General features: G+C 41.9%; 1 protein-coding gene across 1 annotated transcript in view; it reads left to right on the top strand.

The window, feature by feature from the left end:
• The window catches only part of NPSR1 (neuropeptide S receptor 1), a 149,143-nt gene that overhangs the window by 16,720 nt on the left and 118,528 nt on the right, over window positions 1-13,895 (top strand). Inside the window, 1 exon segment of the mRNA XM_036101046.2 lies at window positions 12,519-12,651. Within this exon segment, the coding sequence (XP_035956939.2) occupies window positions 12,519-12,651 (133 nt within the window).

A 13,895-nucleotide genomic window follows, 5' to 3' on the forward strand; every position in this document is an offset into this window, starting at 1 on the left:
GTTGTCAGTTCTCCCCAAATTACCTTATAATGTTTAAAACAATTTTAGTCAAAACTTCAATGTGATTGTTTTATTATGACAAAATAATTCAAAAGCTCATAAAAAAACAGGTGAGAAAAACTAAGAGATTTTAATATAAATGCTAATGAGGAAGAGGGATTTTTCCCTATCAGCTTTTAATAAATATAAATCTGCATTAAGCAAAAACATTTCAGAATTAGCACAATAATTGACAGATCAATAATAACAAATGGTTTGCCCTGAAAATAAAATTCTTGTACATAAATGAACTTAATCTACAAAGAAACTGCAAAAATCAGTAAGAAGGAATGCGTATTTTGGCAATAAAAATAGAGGGTAGGTGGGTGGGTGATGATTCTTACATCACGTGAGGTTGTAAGGTCAATTTCAGTTGTATTTTGGAACTAAGTTTTTACAAAAGAGCTAGAAAAAAAGTATAATTATCAGACTGATTTTGAGATGAGCAAAAACTTCCTAAGTTTTAAAATAAAATTTTTTTAAAAAGGTTTTATTTATTTATTTGACAGAGAGAGACACAGCGAGAGAGGGAACACAAGCAGGGGGAGTGGGAGAGGGAGAATCAGGCTTCCCGCCGAGCAGGGAGCCCGATGCGGGGCTCAATCCCAGGACCCTGGGATCACAACTGGAGACGAAGGCAGACACTCAATGACTGTGCCACCCAGGCGCCCCTAAAAATAAAAATTTAAAGGGAAGCAGAAACTGAGAAAATTGTTACATTTCCATAAGAGCAAATGAAAGGATCGATTTTTTTCTGCAGAGAAACCTCAAGGGAGGTTCTAAAAGCCATCTGAAAGCAAGACAACTTTGTGACAGTAGCATATGCCAAACAGTGGGAGGAGGAGTTCCAGAGAATGTCCTGGCCCCTGAGCCTCACACATGAAAAGGTCTGGGGAGCTGCCAGCATCTCTCTAGTAATGACCCCGGTGTGGGGGGAGAGGGATGTGGTCTTTAAATAATTATGGTTACGCACTTTCAGAGCCACAGTTGGATTCAGGAATTTAGTAAATTCCCCCATTTCTTTATTTCTCCATTTTCCCATATCGCTCCCCTTGTAATTTTTCCCCACTCCAGCCCCCAGTTGAGATTTTGTTAGTGATTCCTGAATTACGCACGCGACCTGGGAGTTATCTGTTTCTTTGAAAATCGACTTTTCCAATCATTTGCATCATTTTTCTATCATCATTGGGATGGGCTGAACCACAAAGTGTGTTTAGACTTCCATGGCAAGTAGAGAATAGTAGGAAGGTGGTTTAGACAGAGGCAGACATCAGCCTAGAGGATCAGTCTCTAGGGGACAGGTCCCTGCTAGGGTAACTGAGGCTCCTGAGCATAGGCCCAAGGTGATGTCGCCAACCCCATCAAAATCCAAGAGGTTCAGGTGAGGGTGATGCTCGCAGCTAGGCAGATGGTTGCACCTGTAGGCCTCAGATAGGCTCCCATGGAATGACTGGCAAGAGGTGGAGGGACTAGGGTCCTACCCTGGGCAGGGGAGGCTTGCAAGACTCAGAGAACATGTAGGAGACCCAGAAATGCAGGCAAGGGAACCAAAGGACAAATGGAAACCAAGGCAGACTACCAGTTAAATGAATTGGGTGCAAATTAACAATTAGCCATTTAGACTCTCCTGACCAACCACCCAACTTAGGTGCCCTGAAAATGAAGTCACCAAGAGTTCAGGATGATCTCCATGGAATCCTTGTCCTGAGCGCCTTTCATGCCCCTTCCCGCTACCCATTCTCATCTATTCCATAACCTGGCTTCACGTCCGCTCCTGCTCTTTGTTTGCTTAACTCCTCCTGGTTTCTTTTAGCTACTTGATTGTGAGCCTCCTGGATGGACTGGAAAGTACAGATTGAAGTCCTCAGAGTCTGTACTGCAATGGGGTCCCAGGGAGAAAGATTCCTTGGACACTTTCCCCCATTTATTAGTACCCCTAGAACAGAAAACAAATTCCTGGAGGCTTTTTTTTAAATAGAATTTTAAGATTGTATTTATTTATTTATTTATTTATTTATTTATTTATTTATTTATTTAGAAATAGGGAGAGAACGCGCTCACATGTGAGCAGGAGGAGGAGAAGACGGAGAGAAGGAACCTCAGGGAGACTCCATGCTGAGCATGGATCCCGTCTTGGGACTGGATCCCACCATCCTGAGATCATGACCTGAGCCAAAACCAAGAGTTGGTCACTTACCTGACTGAGCCACCCAGGCATCCCCTGGCAGCTTATTTTTTTAGTTATGTAGATCATCAGGAAGAATAGTTTTTTGGTATTTTTATTACATAGTAATTATTCAGTTTCTACTATGTTGTAGAGATTTGGACCTAATTTATCCAAATGTTAGTTTTCTATTTCAAGAGTCTAGAGCTCAAATAGCAAATTCAAATGTTAATCTCAGTTCTTGGTATATAGGAGGAGCTCCATTCGTTTGTTCAACAAACATTAATTACTACCTGAACTTGCAGCCCAGTGGGTTTTCAGATGATTTCTAATATCTGTGGTCTGGTATATTATGGGAATTCAGATGGAATCCCAGAATTTAATTGCCCAAAACTTCCAGTACACCCTATTTGTGATTAATCTAGAGGTCCTCTTGTGATCCAAGAATGAATCACAAAAAGGGACTCACACTGAAATGAATGTGGGGCACTGGCATTTCTGTTGCAGGTAGAATTCAAAGATTCACTAGTACCCAAAAAGCTGAATCAGACAGTCCCATCCAAATGCAGTCTCGTGCACCAAACCCTGATTGAAATGAGAACAATTAGGCAGTGGGAAATTAACATTGCAAATTAAACATGAAATATAATCCATGGCAGTAATGATAAAACACTCCAGACCAATAAGTAACCCTTTCTGGTTAGAATAGAAAGAGCTGATGCAGTTATTTAATATGTCCTAGAGGCTAAACTGAGAAATAAATGTTAGGCGGTGAATCACTTCCCTGTGCAGTCCCAGTTTGAAGAAGATAAAATTGTTGTCTTCTGTTACTCGTGATGGTGGTGTTGAGAGGTACGGCAAAGGCAGTTGAAGCAATGAAGACAACTAGAGAAGGTTGCTGATGGAGAATTCTTTTCTTCTTTTGGTAGCAAGTTCTCCTAACTCAGGACAGACACCTAGGATGGACCTTGCCCATTTGAAATAGTTGGTTTTCAGGACACAGGTCCAATTTCTCATTATTAAGCCTTTCATTGCTCTGTGACCACACTTAATGTTCCTGAGTGGCCCTTATCTGTCCTCACTGACCTGAAAGTTTTCAACCTCTGCCTTCACTTATATTATTGCCAGGCACCCTACTCTTTCCTAGGCTATGTCTACTAATTTTTTCAGACTCAATTCACATATTAATTTCTCCAAGATACATGTTTTGACCAACCATGACCAGCCTTTCCTAAAGTTCTACTGCATGTCCCTTATTTGGAGTTCTACAAAATCTCCATTATCGTAGCTCACAGTAAATTTTTATTTTTTACATTTATGCCTCCACCATCAGACCATGAGCTCCTTGTCTTAGCCTTCCTTCTATCCCCAACCTATGTTGAACTTTAGAACTAGATTCTCAATAAATGTTTGTTGAACTTGATTATACAGAATGAAAACCAGTACATGTATATTCAAAACAACATGATTTCAAGGCCAGTTTTCCACTTTTGGTCTGAGTATCACTTCTATACCAACATATAGATGGATAGGTAGATAGATAGATAGATAGATAGATAGATAGATAGATAGATGCCAAGGTTCTCCCCTCAGGGCAAATGCCTCTCCCCCAGATATACTACATGGGAGTTCACAGAATGACTCTAGGTCCATAACTCTTTGGGACTGGCTTGGTCCATGGCCATGCTGTCAACCTCAACAGACCTGGGCTGTGACAATACCTTCCATCCCATTCACATTCTTTTTTTTTTTTTTTTTTCTTTTTTTTTTTATTGTTATGTTAATCCCCATACATTACATCATTAGTTTTAGATATAGTGTTCCATGATTCATTGTTTGTGCATATCACCCAGTGCTCCATGCAGAACGTGCCCTCCTCAATACCCATCACCAGGCTAACCCATCCTCCCACCCCCCTCCCCTCTAGAACCCTCAGTTTGTTTTTCAGAGTCCATCGTCTCTCATGGTTCTTCTCCCCCTCCGACTTCCCCCCCTTCCTTCTTCCCCTCCTGCTACATTCTTCTTCTTCTTTTTTTTTTTCTTAACATATATTGCATTATTTGTTTCAGAGGTACAGATCTGAGATTCAACAGTCTTGCACAATTCACAGCGCTTACCAGAACACATACCCTCCCCAGTGTCCATCACCCAGTCACCCCATCCCTCCCACCCCACCCCCCACTCCAGCAACCCTCAGTTTGTTTCCTGAGATTAAGAATTCCTCATATCAGTGAGGTCATATGATACATGTCTTTCTCTGTTTGACTTATTTCGCTCAGCATAATACCCTCCAGTTCCATCCACGTCGTTGCAAATGGCAAGATCTTATTCCTTTTGATGGCTGCATAATATTCCATTGTATATATATACCACATCTTCTTTATCCATTCGTCTGTTGATGGACATCTTGGCTCTTTCCACAGTTTGGCTATTGTGGACATTGCTGCTATAAACATCGGGGTGCACGTAGCCTTTCGGGTCCCTACTTTTGTATCTTTGGGGTAAATACCCAGTAGTGCAATTGCTGGATCATATGGTAGCTCTATTTTCAACTTTTTGAGGAACCTCCATACTGTTTTCCAGAGTGGCTTCCCATTCACATTCTTGATTCTTCAAGCAGGAGGTCTCCTGTCAGTTAGTCCCACCAGCTCCTAGTCAGAGAGTGCAACCTACATCCCTGTCCTGGGCCCCTTGTTAAAATGATATGAAAAGCCATACAAAAAATTTGAAACTTGAATTAACATCCAGACTTATATGTAGCTTTATATAATTTTCTTTTTTTGCAATAGTAATTATTTTAGAAGTCTTGTTATATATTTTTTTTCATAATTGATAACTGAGTACTAGAAATGAAGGTTATCCTGGGTAATCCTACATGGAATTCCCATAGTTCTAGGTAAAATAGTTTGAAAAGGTGAATGCAGACAGATGACTTGATGACAGTAATTCAACTGTATTTGCACGGGTGTCTCCCAGATGGTTACTGGGAAGGTGGTGAAATTGCAGATTCTCAAAAGGGGCATCACTAGGAGGAGGCGGTGGTGGGGGTGAAGCCAAAGTATGTGCTCTGCAGCAAGCCCAGTCTTACCTCCGAGCCTTCTAGTCGACCATTCCCTGGCAGTGTCCCTGAAGCAGCGGGTGGAGTGAGAAATAGGGAGAAGGTGGGACAACCTCCCAAATGAGAGGTTCCCAACCATGCAGAAATGGTTACTGCCCAGGGGTTTCTAGAGCCCTCAGTGGATCTCATTCCTCAAGTCTAATTAAGCAGCTTCAGGAATCCAAAGCTTTGTAGTCTGCTCCTACCTGCCTCGCTTTGAATTGTGTGCTCCCTGCATTGCGTGGTGATTCAGCCTCAGTGGAATTAGACATTTTCAGATCTTTGCTTTGGATATTTGCAGCTTACCTAAGCAAATTAATAGAGCTTTGAGCAGCCTCAGAGTCTGTGTGCTGTGAATGACGGGTGGCATATGAGTCTCAGTGACAGGAGAGCAGAGTTTCTTTGCCGGCTGCTCCCTGAGAACTGAGGCTGAATCATAACCTCTCTGAGATTTCATTTCCTCTCTTGGGAAGTAAGATATATTTGCTCTTTCCTGTGTTCGAGAGATTCATCTTCAACATCACAAAAATAACAATAATCATAAAATGAGCCATGAAAATGTAAGCGGTACAGAAAGTTCTGTGATTCCTGGGACAGATGATGCAGCTGCATCTTGTGTGATATTTATGACTACAGTTGTGTGGGCACCTTCCACTGCTCCAGTGTCCATCCATCCAAACACATATGGAGCATTGACCTTACACACTCAGTCCTACTGGACACAGTCATGAAACTGACCCAGCCCCAGAAACCCAGCTTCAGACAAGCTCTGGGTCAGAGGAAAATGAATGAAAATTGAAAGTAAATGAGTCAGCTTCACCAATCCTGACCCCAAATTGGAACAGAAAACCACTCTAGTAAGTAGGGCAGGGACTTTACAGTCAAGTAAGCTATGTTCACAGCCCACCTACATTGCTTATGAACCACATATTCCACGAACCCCATTTCCTTATGTATAAAGTTTGGGACAGTGACATCTCAATCGTCAGTTTGTGATACCTGTGAGCAATATGTAAAGCTTCTCAAATGTTTGGTCCATGACAATCAATCAAGAACAAACACTTATTAAGCATCTACTATACATGACAAACTAAGTAAGTCAGGTGCTAGATTAATGGGATTCACTCCAATAATATTAGTTCCTACTTACCCTATAATTGTTAAAGATACTTTACACTTTTAATTCCAGTTTCCAGGACTCCTCCGGAAAAGAGGATCACCATTCCTTGAATTTGGATAAATCGTGTTTTTCTCTCAGACAAGTCTGGCATAACCAACATTAGCTAGTGTCACCCAACTAAATGTCTGGTATTTCCTGAGATAATTCCCATTTCAGATAACCTGTTCTGTGATACTTATAAGTACCCGTTCCCTTGTCATTAACTGTATATCCACCCAACAGATATTTATTAAACACTTTCTATGGGGAAGACGGAATGCGAGCCTGAAGTGGTGACCTAGACTTAATGCCCACCCTCAGAGGCATCCTTTTGGCCCTGGAAGCCTATCCTACAGAGCGAAACCCCAAGTATCAGCCCTGTGGCAGCACCAGCAGCATCCAGGGAATGCTGTAATTCATCCTTCTAAATCCCAGGTCTTCATTTTCTGTTCTGCAGAGAGATGACGTCACTAATGGCCTCATCACTTTGAGGTTGAAAACCAATTAGTCATGCCTACAACCATGTAACTAAGTTGAAAACGCCGTGGTCTTTAGTCACTGAAAAATTTCAAACTCACCCATTACTTCTACTCAGTATTGAGCAACTGGCTGGAATTTTGCCTCACATGACCACTAGGGGGCATTTAATCCCCAACTATATTTCTGCAATAGCTTTTTGAGACCTGTGTTGGGACACCTTCCCTACCTGGGGGAAGGGTGGAGGGCCCTTTAGGCTCAGGTGAAATACCAACAGACTGGAACTGAAAATAGGAGGAACAGGGTGAATTCAAGCATCGTCCTGAAAAGGTTGTGAGTTATTTATAAATCACTCCTCAAACCTATACATAGTATAAGTGAAACTAAGGACAGGGAAAACCCAGTTTTTATTGTGTATATACTATGCACCGAGCTACTTGGGCACTGAGCTAGAAGTCTTGCATTTTCATTGTCAAATCTATCCATCACAAGTGTCCTGCGGCAGATTTTATCTTTATCTTCATTTTATAAATGAAAAAAAATAGACTCAGCGAGGTTATCCCTTACCTATGTATTACACATCTAGGGAGTAGCAAAGAGTCTGATCCCAAGTCAGGCTGGTTTCAAAGCCTACCCACTTTTCTACAAATCACTCACCTGATTGTAATACTCAAATGCCTCTGAACTTGCTTCCTCAATTCCCGTTGTCATAATTTTCCAAATCCTCGTATTACCCTGGGATTTGTGTGTGTCTGTGTGTTTGTGAGTACATGGGTAAGAACGCTATGAATAAATGATCCTACAAGTAAGTGTTTGCATACTTAATGCCCCTTGTACTACTTGATGAAACAGGATTTAAACTTGGCCGAGTATAATTTATATACTCTACGTGATGTAGTGCTAACACCTTATACTATAGACAATTAATTGAATGTGAATGAATTAATAAACAAATAAATAAACATGGCTCGTAGGAAGACTCCAGAAAGCAAGAAGGGGGTGGGGAGCTTCTTCTGTCTTCCAATTTCCTGAAGCCTCTGAGGTGAGATTGTCTTCAAATAGAGAACTATAAAGCAGGGGGCTTAATTTCACAGGTCCTGCTCAGCCTGCCCTATAGACATCATCCAGTCCCAAGGAGAATAGACTCTGACCTGTTTACAGAGAGCCTTGGGTCTGCAGCCCAAAGCACAGTTACTGCAAGGTTCTAAGAAAAAGGCCCAGCCAAGCTAACACCCGACTCCGCCAGCCCTCCTGAGGCCCGACTTCCAATTCACTGATATATCTAACCAGGATAATTTGATTTGCAGTGTTTGTCACTCTGTGCTCCCAGCAGAGCAGATCTGAGCTCCAAGCCTACTTTGAAGATATTGGATGCCTGGGTCAGAATTGTGCTGCACAAAGACGAAGAACACAGCCGCTCCGTGCCCACTGAGAGGCCAGAGGTATCCTTCATTACAGAGCAACTTGATTTCTGGAAATCTGAGCTTCGGTGCCAGCAGCATAATCACCAACGTGCCACGTGAAAAGCAAACCGTTTACCCACTTCAGTGTTGTTTTTCTGGCAACGAGGCTTCACTGTACTTACCACAGGCAGTTAGTTATGTGAGGGAAGGGGAACATGAGGAGAGAGACATTCTGGAAAAAATTCTAGTTCAAATTTACCTGAGTTCAGTTGATTAAATCTCCTCCTCCTTCCAGTTCTCATCCAGAAGGCCTTCAGGGTATAATTTTAGTTGAAAAAAGTTCTGTGTCGGAAGTAGAAAATAGGGAAGTTTGACCTCACCTGCTACAAAATTGGAGGAATTTCTATAAGGTATAGAGTAGTTAAGACGTTCTGAGGGCAGAGCAGAGAGACTCATTTACTCTCTCATCTGAAGTAAGAGTCTCTCCCTGGAGAAGAAGTGAGTGGAGACCGGCCACAGGGGATTCCTTTACAGGAGGCTGAGTGGGGGCAGATTTCTGTGGGAAGTCCACCGAATGCCACAGACTCCATGGAAGAGACATGGCCAGCTGCTTTCAACCTGCTAGGGGCCTGGGCCGCTGAGCAGAGCTGTAGGTGGTGCTGGTGAAGACAGTCTCAGTAAGGAAAACAGCGCTGTATCCACCACCTTCCTGACACCCCACCATCGCCAGCAGAGTACCATGCCTCCTTCTCTGTCTGCCCACTCACTGTGGAGATCTGGATTTCTAATCTGACAAAGAAACTTCACAAACCTTCTAACTTTTCCCTTTCTTCTTCATCTGAGGCTGAAAGAGCTCAACAGATATCAACTGAGTCCTGGACAAGTGTGGAAATAACCCCCCCACCACCACCATCGTCCAGGCTGAGAAAATTTGCTGGACACGACACAGTGTTCTCTAATTTGAAAAAAAATTACGTTAAGACATCGAAATGTTTCTCCCTGTGAAACAGATTTCCTGAAAGAAACAGGAGAAAATCTTGGACAGTCTCTCATTTGTATTCTCAACAGGGCTTGACAGGACTTTGCATGCCCATATCTGCCACACCACCTGCTCTAGGGTCTCCTTATCTTTTCCTGAACCATAAACACTCCCAGGACCCCATCACCCTCCCTGACAGCACACTGTATTAGGACCATACTGGGGACATAGGTGCCTCATCCCCCACACTGGCCCCTAACTCTATCAGGCATCAGCAGCACAGTGTCAGGGAGACCTTCTGCCAACAGATGTCTAAGCCACCTAGTTTCTCATGTTGGTCCCCAGGTTGCTCTAAAGTTTTAACAGGCAGGTCCTTCAAGTTCAGACCACTTATTTATGCTCCACCGTCTGCACTCCAGCTGCTGAAAGGGGACCATCGTTCTGGCACATCAAAGGCCTCCCCTGCTGCATCTGCTCCTGACAACTGTCCATCTACCTCGAAGGAGAGAATCCTCTTACTAAAACCACTCCCTCACTCCACTCAGACTAGCCCTTTTCATAATAGTTTCCATTCTGGATGCTTTCTCTATGCCACCCATATCTAGACTGCTAGAGAAATGAATCTTCCAGAAGAAGGTGACCCATCTGGTCAAAAAAGGACCAGAGAAAAAGTATAGAACCTGGCACTGAGCAAAGACTGTCCTCCAAATGGGAGATTAGTAAGCATGCTGGAGGTATCTGCCACCTGCGCCTTTCAAGGTAGCAGAGGTTATCAACCCTGTGGTCCTCCCACTCCAGTTGCACACCCTGCCCCCCAACACTACCGCAATGCCCCCTAACTTCAACCTTCTGCTGTTTCAAGGCTCTGACCTCTTCCCAGGGCCTCAGGAACCCATCTGTAAATCTGAGATGGAGAACCAAAATATCAGTTTGATAAAGTACAGGACTCATGGAGATGCTAGCTTCAGCCTGGACTTCTGGAAAGGATAGGGCTGGAGGAGAAATCATGAGAAACTGCCCTAGCCCTGGAACCTGGCAGACCAGGTTTAGGTTTCCACCTGGCAGTGCCAGGGAACCCCGGAAATGCTTGGGGAGGACAGTGGCTTCAAGTATGGAGCTGACTTAGTACACTCACCAGCTCCCTCCCCTCCGTCAGTCTAGAATCTTCCCTATATTGTCAACATATTTTGTTTTAGCAAATCTAATCCATTTCTTTTAACTGAAATATTTTACTGCACTGTATGGAAGTATCACCTTTTATTTAGCCATTTCTCCAGCTGACCGAAAAAAAGCAATATGCACAATATATACAGAGTATAGTAAATACCAAATTGCTAATCACACACACACACACACACACACACACACAATACTGTTTATTTGCTATGGGTGTGTGTGTGTGTGTGTGTATACACATGCATCCACTTATAAAGTATTTTTCAAAGGATTGGAAAGATAATGTAATCAAAATGATATTTACCTTCTGGGAGAAAGGAGTTGATTAAGACAGAGAGTGGTGGCAAAGGGGCTTTGAGCTTTATCTGCATTGTTATAGTTTTTTTTAAGTAATCTCTACACCCAACATGGGGCTTGAACTCATGACTCCGAGATCAAGAGTCACATGCTCTACCAACTGAGCCAGCCAGGCACCCCTGAATTGTAAAGGTTTTAAAGAAGAATTAATGCATCTGTTATTGCATAACTTTAATTTAATATAAGAAAAAGTGCTACTGTGATGTCTCAGATAGTTAGAGAGTATATTAAGGTTCTCCACAGAAAATAGCTAATAGGAATACAGAAACAGAGAGAGGCAAGAGAGAGAAAGAGAGATATTTGCTTTAAGAAAGTTGCTCATGTGATTATGGGCCTGACAAGTCTGAAATTCATAAAGGAGACAGCCGGCTGGAAACTCAGGCATGTTTCCTATGTTTCTCAAGGAATTCTTGCTGGGAAACCTCAGCTTTTGCTCTTAAGGCTTTCAACTCATTGGATGAGTCCCACCCATATTATTGAGGGTTATCTGCTGTATTTAAACTCAAGTTGAATGTAGATATTAGTCACATCTACAGAATACCTTCAGAGCAACATTTTACACTACTATTTGACCAAGCAAGTGGTCATTATCACCTAGCCAAGTTGACACATGAAATTTTATCATCTCAATGGGTATCTTCAGGCTATTCTTATCTCCACCGAATAAGAGAAGCACTTCAGATTCCAATATTAGACTTGTGCATTCTTACCAGCATTCTGCCCAGACCTTTTGGGCTAATGTGTCTTGGCTTTTGATTTCAAGCTTGCCTCTGAATACCCTTGGCCCCATTCTCTTCACCCATGGCCTCGCTCTGCTTTGTCCCTTTGGTCAGCCTGTCCCAGCACCCTGGGCCTCTGCTTATTCTGGGCCATGGATTTTTAAACAGATGGAAAGCTCCATTTGAAGGAATCGTGGAAAACTTCCTACAAAGGACTTGGCATTTTAAATGAGTAGCATTCCTGCTTTTTTTCCCATTATTTACTATTTATGTATTACTCAGTGAAACTTCAGTATTAACTATATTATAAAATTCTGTCAAAAGAAAAAGAGTAGGATAACCCATAATCACACTACCCTAAAATAACCAATCTTAGCATTTTAGTCTACTTCAGTCTTTTTTCTACATGTATTAATTTTGCACAGTTATAATCATACCCAATATATAATTTTACCATGTTTTTCCACTTACTGTTATAGTATAAGCATGTTTAATGTTGCTATATAATCTTCATGGTTGCCATTGTTAATAACTACATAATAGTTCACAGAACTGAAGTGCTTCATTTACTTAACTATCTTGTTATCTTTAAACAATTTCCAGTTTACTCTTACAATAAATATCCACATCTTTGTAGTATTCTTTTTCACACCTTGAATTCTTTCGTAGAGACTTAAAACAATTGCTTGGCCAAAGAATACATATACATTCTTTTGTTTCTTGGCATATATTTCCGAATAGATTTTTTTTTAAGGTTGCATCAATTTACACCGCCATCAATGTAAGTAAGGACCACTGTGTCTCTGTTCTCTTGAGAGTAGAGCTTTGACAGGTGAGGATTTGCGATCAGGAGGAAGACATTCCAGTAGCGAAGCCTGAGCCTTGTGTTCTGTAAAGTACCCTGGTTCTCACTGGTACACTGGTTTTGTGTTGCTTTGTTTCTCACAGACTGAGCAGTTGATAACTCTGTGGATCCTGTTTGTTTTCACCATTGTTGGAAACTCCATGGTGCTGTTCTCTATGTGGAGGAGGAAGAGGAAGTCAAGAATGACCTTCTTTGTGACTCAGCTGGCTATCACAGGTAAGTAACTGTGCAGGTGGGACAGAATTAGCTGTGTGCAAAATTCCTGTGGCTCCTCGCTTTCGATTATTTTACCAATAGAAATAGCATACTATCCAGTCCAAAAGGCATCAGCAAATTCGAGAGTAATCTCTATAGGGATACAAAACCCATATTTGGAGTTTTCTTTCAGCAAGTTTAACACATCTATATATCCATAAGGTTCCATTATAAAAATAACTCACTATAAAGCCCACTTGAAAATACCGTTATCAGTGCCACCAAGGGATTCTCTAGAGTTCCACCCTTCCTCTACACAGCAGCCTCTGTAGTTCACTAAGGTGATAGTATAGTATCATACCATATTATGAGCTTAAAAATACATCCCAGCAAATGGACCAGAATTATCTCTATTCAGTAATAAATGTGAAGTCTCAAGTATTTTGCAGATTTAAGTCTGTGGACATTGTTTTTGAAAAATAAGTGGTATGTAAACACCACTTGTGGGCACGATATAAGGACATAAGATAATATCTGGGATCAGGATGTTTAAATGTGGATTGGGGGAATGTCCAGCACAGTTGAAGTGTGAATGCATCACACTTAGAGGGGGAATGGTGAAATATTCTCAACTTTAAAAATGATCTGTGAAATGAGAACTCTCACAGAGATGGGTAGAGCCTAAACTGATAGGGGTCATGTTCAAAAGGAAAACATAATCATGGGGCACCTGGCTGGTTCAGTAGGTTGAGCGTCCAACTCTTGATTTCGGCTCAGGTCATGATCTCAGGGTCCTGAGATCGAGCCCAGCATCGGGTTTGTGCTCAGCTAGAAGTCTGCTGAAGATTCTCTCTCCCTCTCCCTCTGCCCCTCCCTCTGCTCTCTCTGTCTAATAAATAAATAAAACAAAACAAAAAAAAAAGGAAAACATAATCAAGGAGAGAGTCCTATTCTATAGGTCAAAGAAGAGAGTGGACAGGTGGGATTCCTGGAGGGTCCAGCCTAAGACAGCCTTGGACTCCTGAGCTCTAGGAACAAGATGGCTGTGATATGAGTTTAATTTGAATCAAAATGTAGGGAAAATGCAAAAAACATTTTTTTTAAGTATTAAGTGCTAACAAGAAGCAGTGGTGAATGACCTTCAGAATGGGCTGTTTGGTGCATTTCAACCTGTGCTGTACTCTCAGTTGCAGTAACGGCAAGGGGGAGTTCTTGGGAATTTATTCTTGAACCACAATACAGGAAAAATATGGCACTTAACTTAT

The sequence above is a fragment of the Halichoerus grypus genome, chromosome 12, assembly GCF_964656455.1.
Source record: "Halichoerus grypus chromosome 12, mHalGry1.hap1.1, whole genome shotgun sequence".
Classification (NCBI taxonomy): domain Eukaryota; kingdom Metazoa; phylum Chordata; class Mammalia; order Carnivora; family Phocidae; genus Halichoerus; species Halichoerus grypus.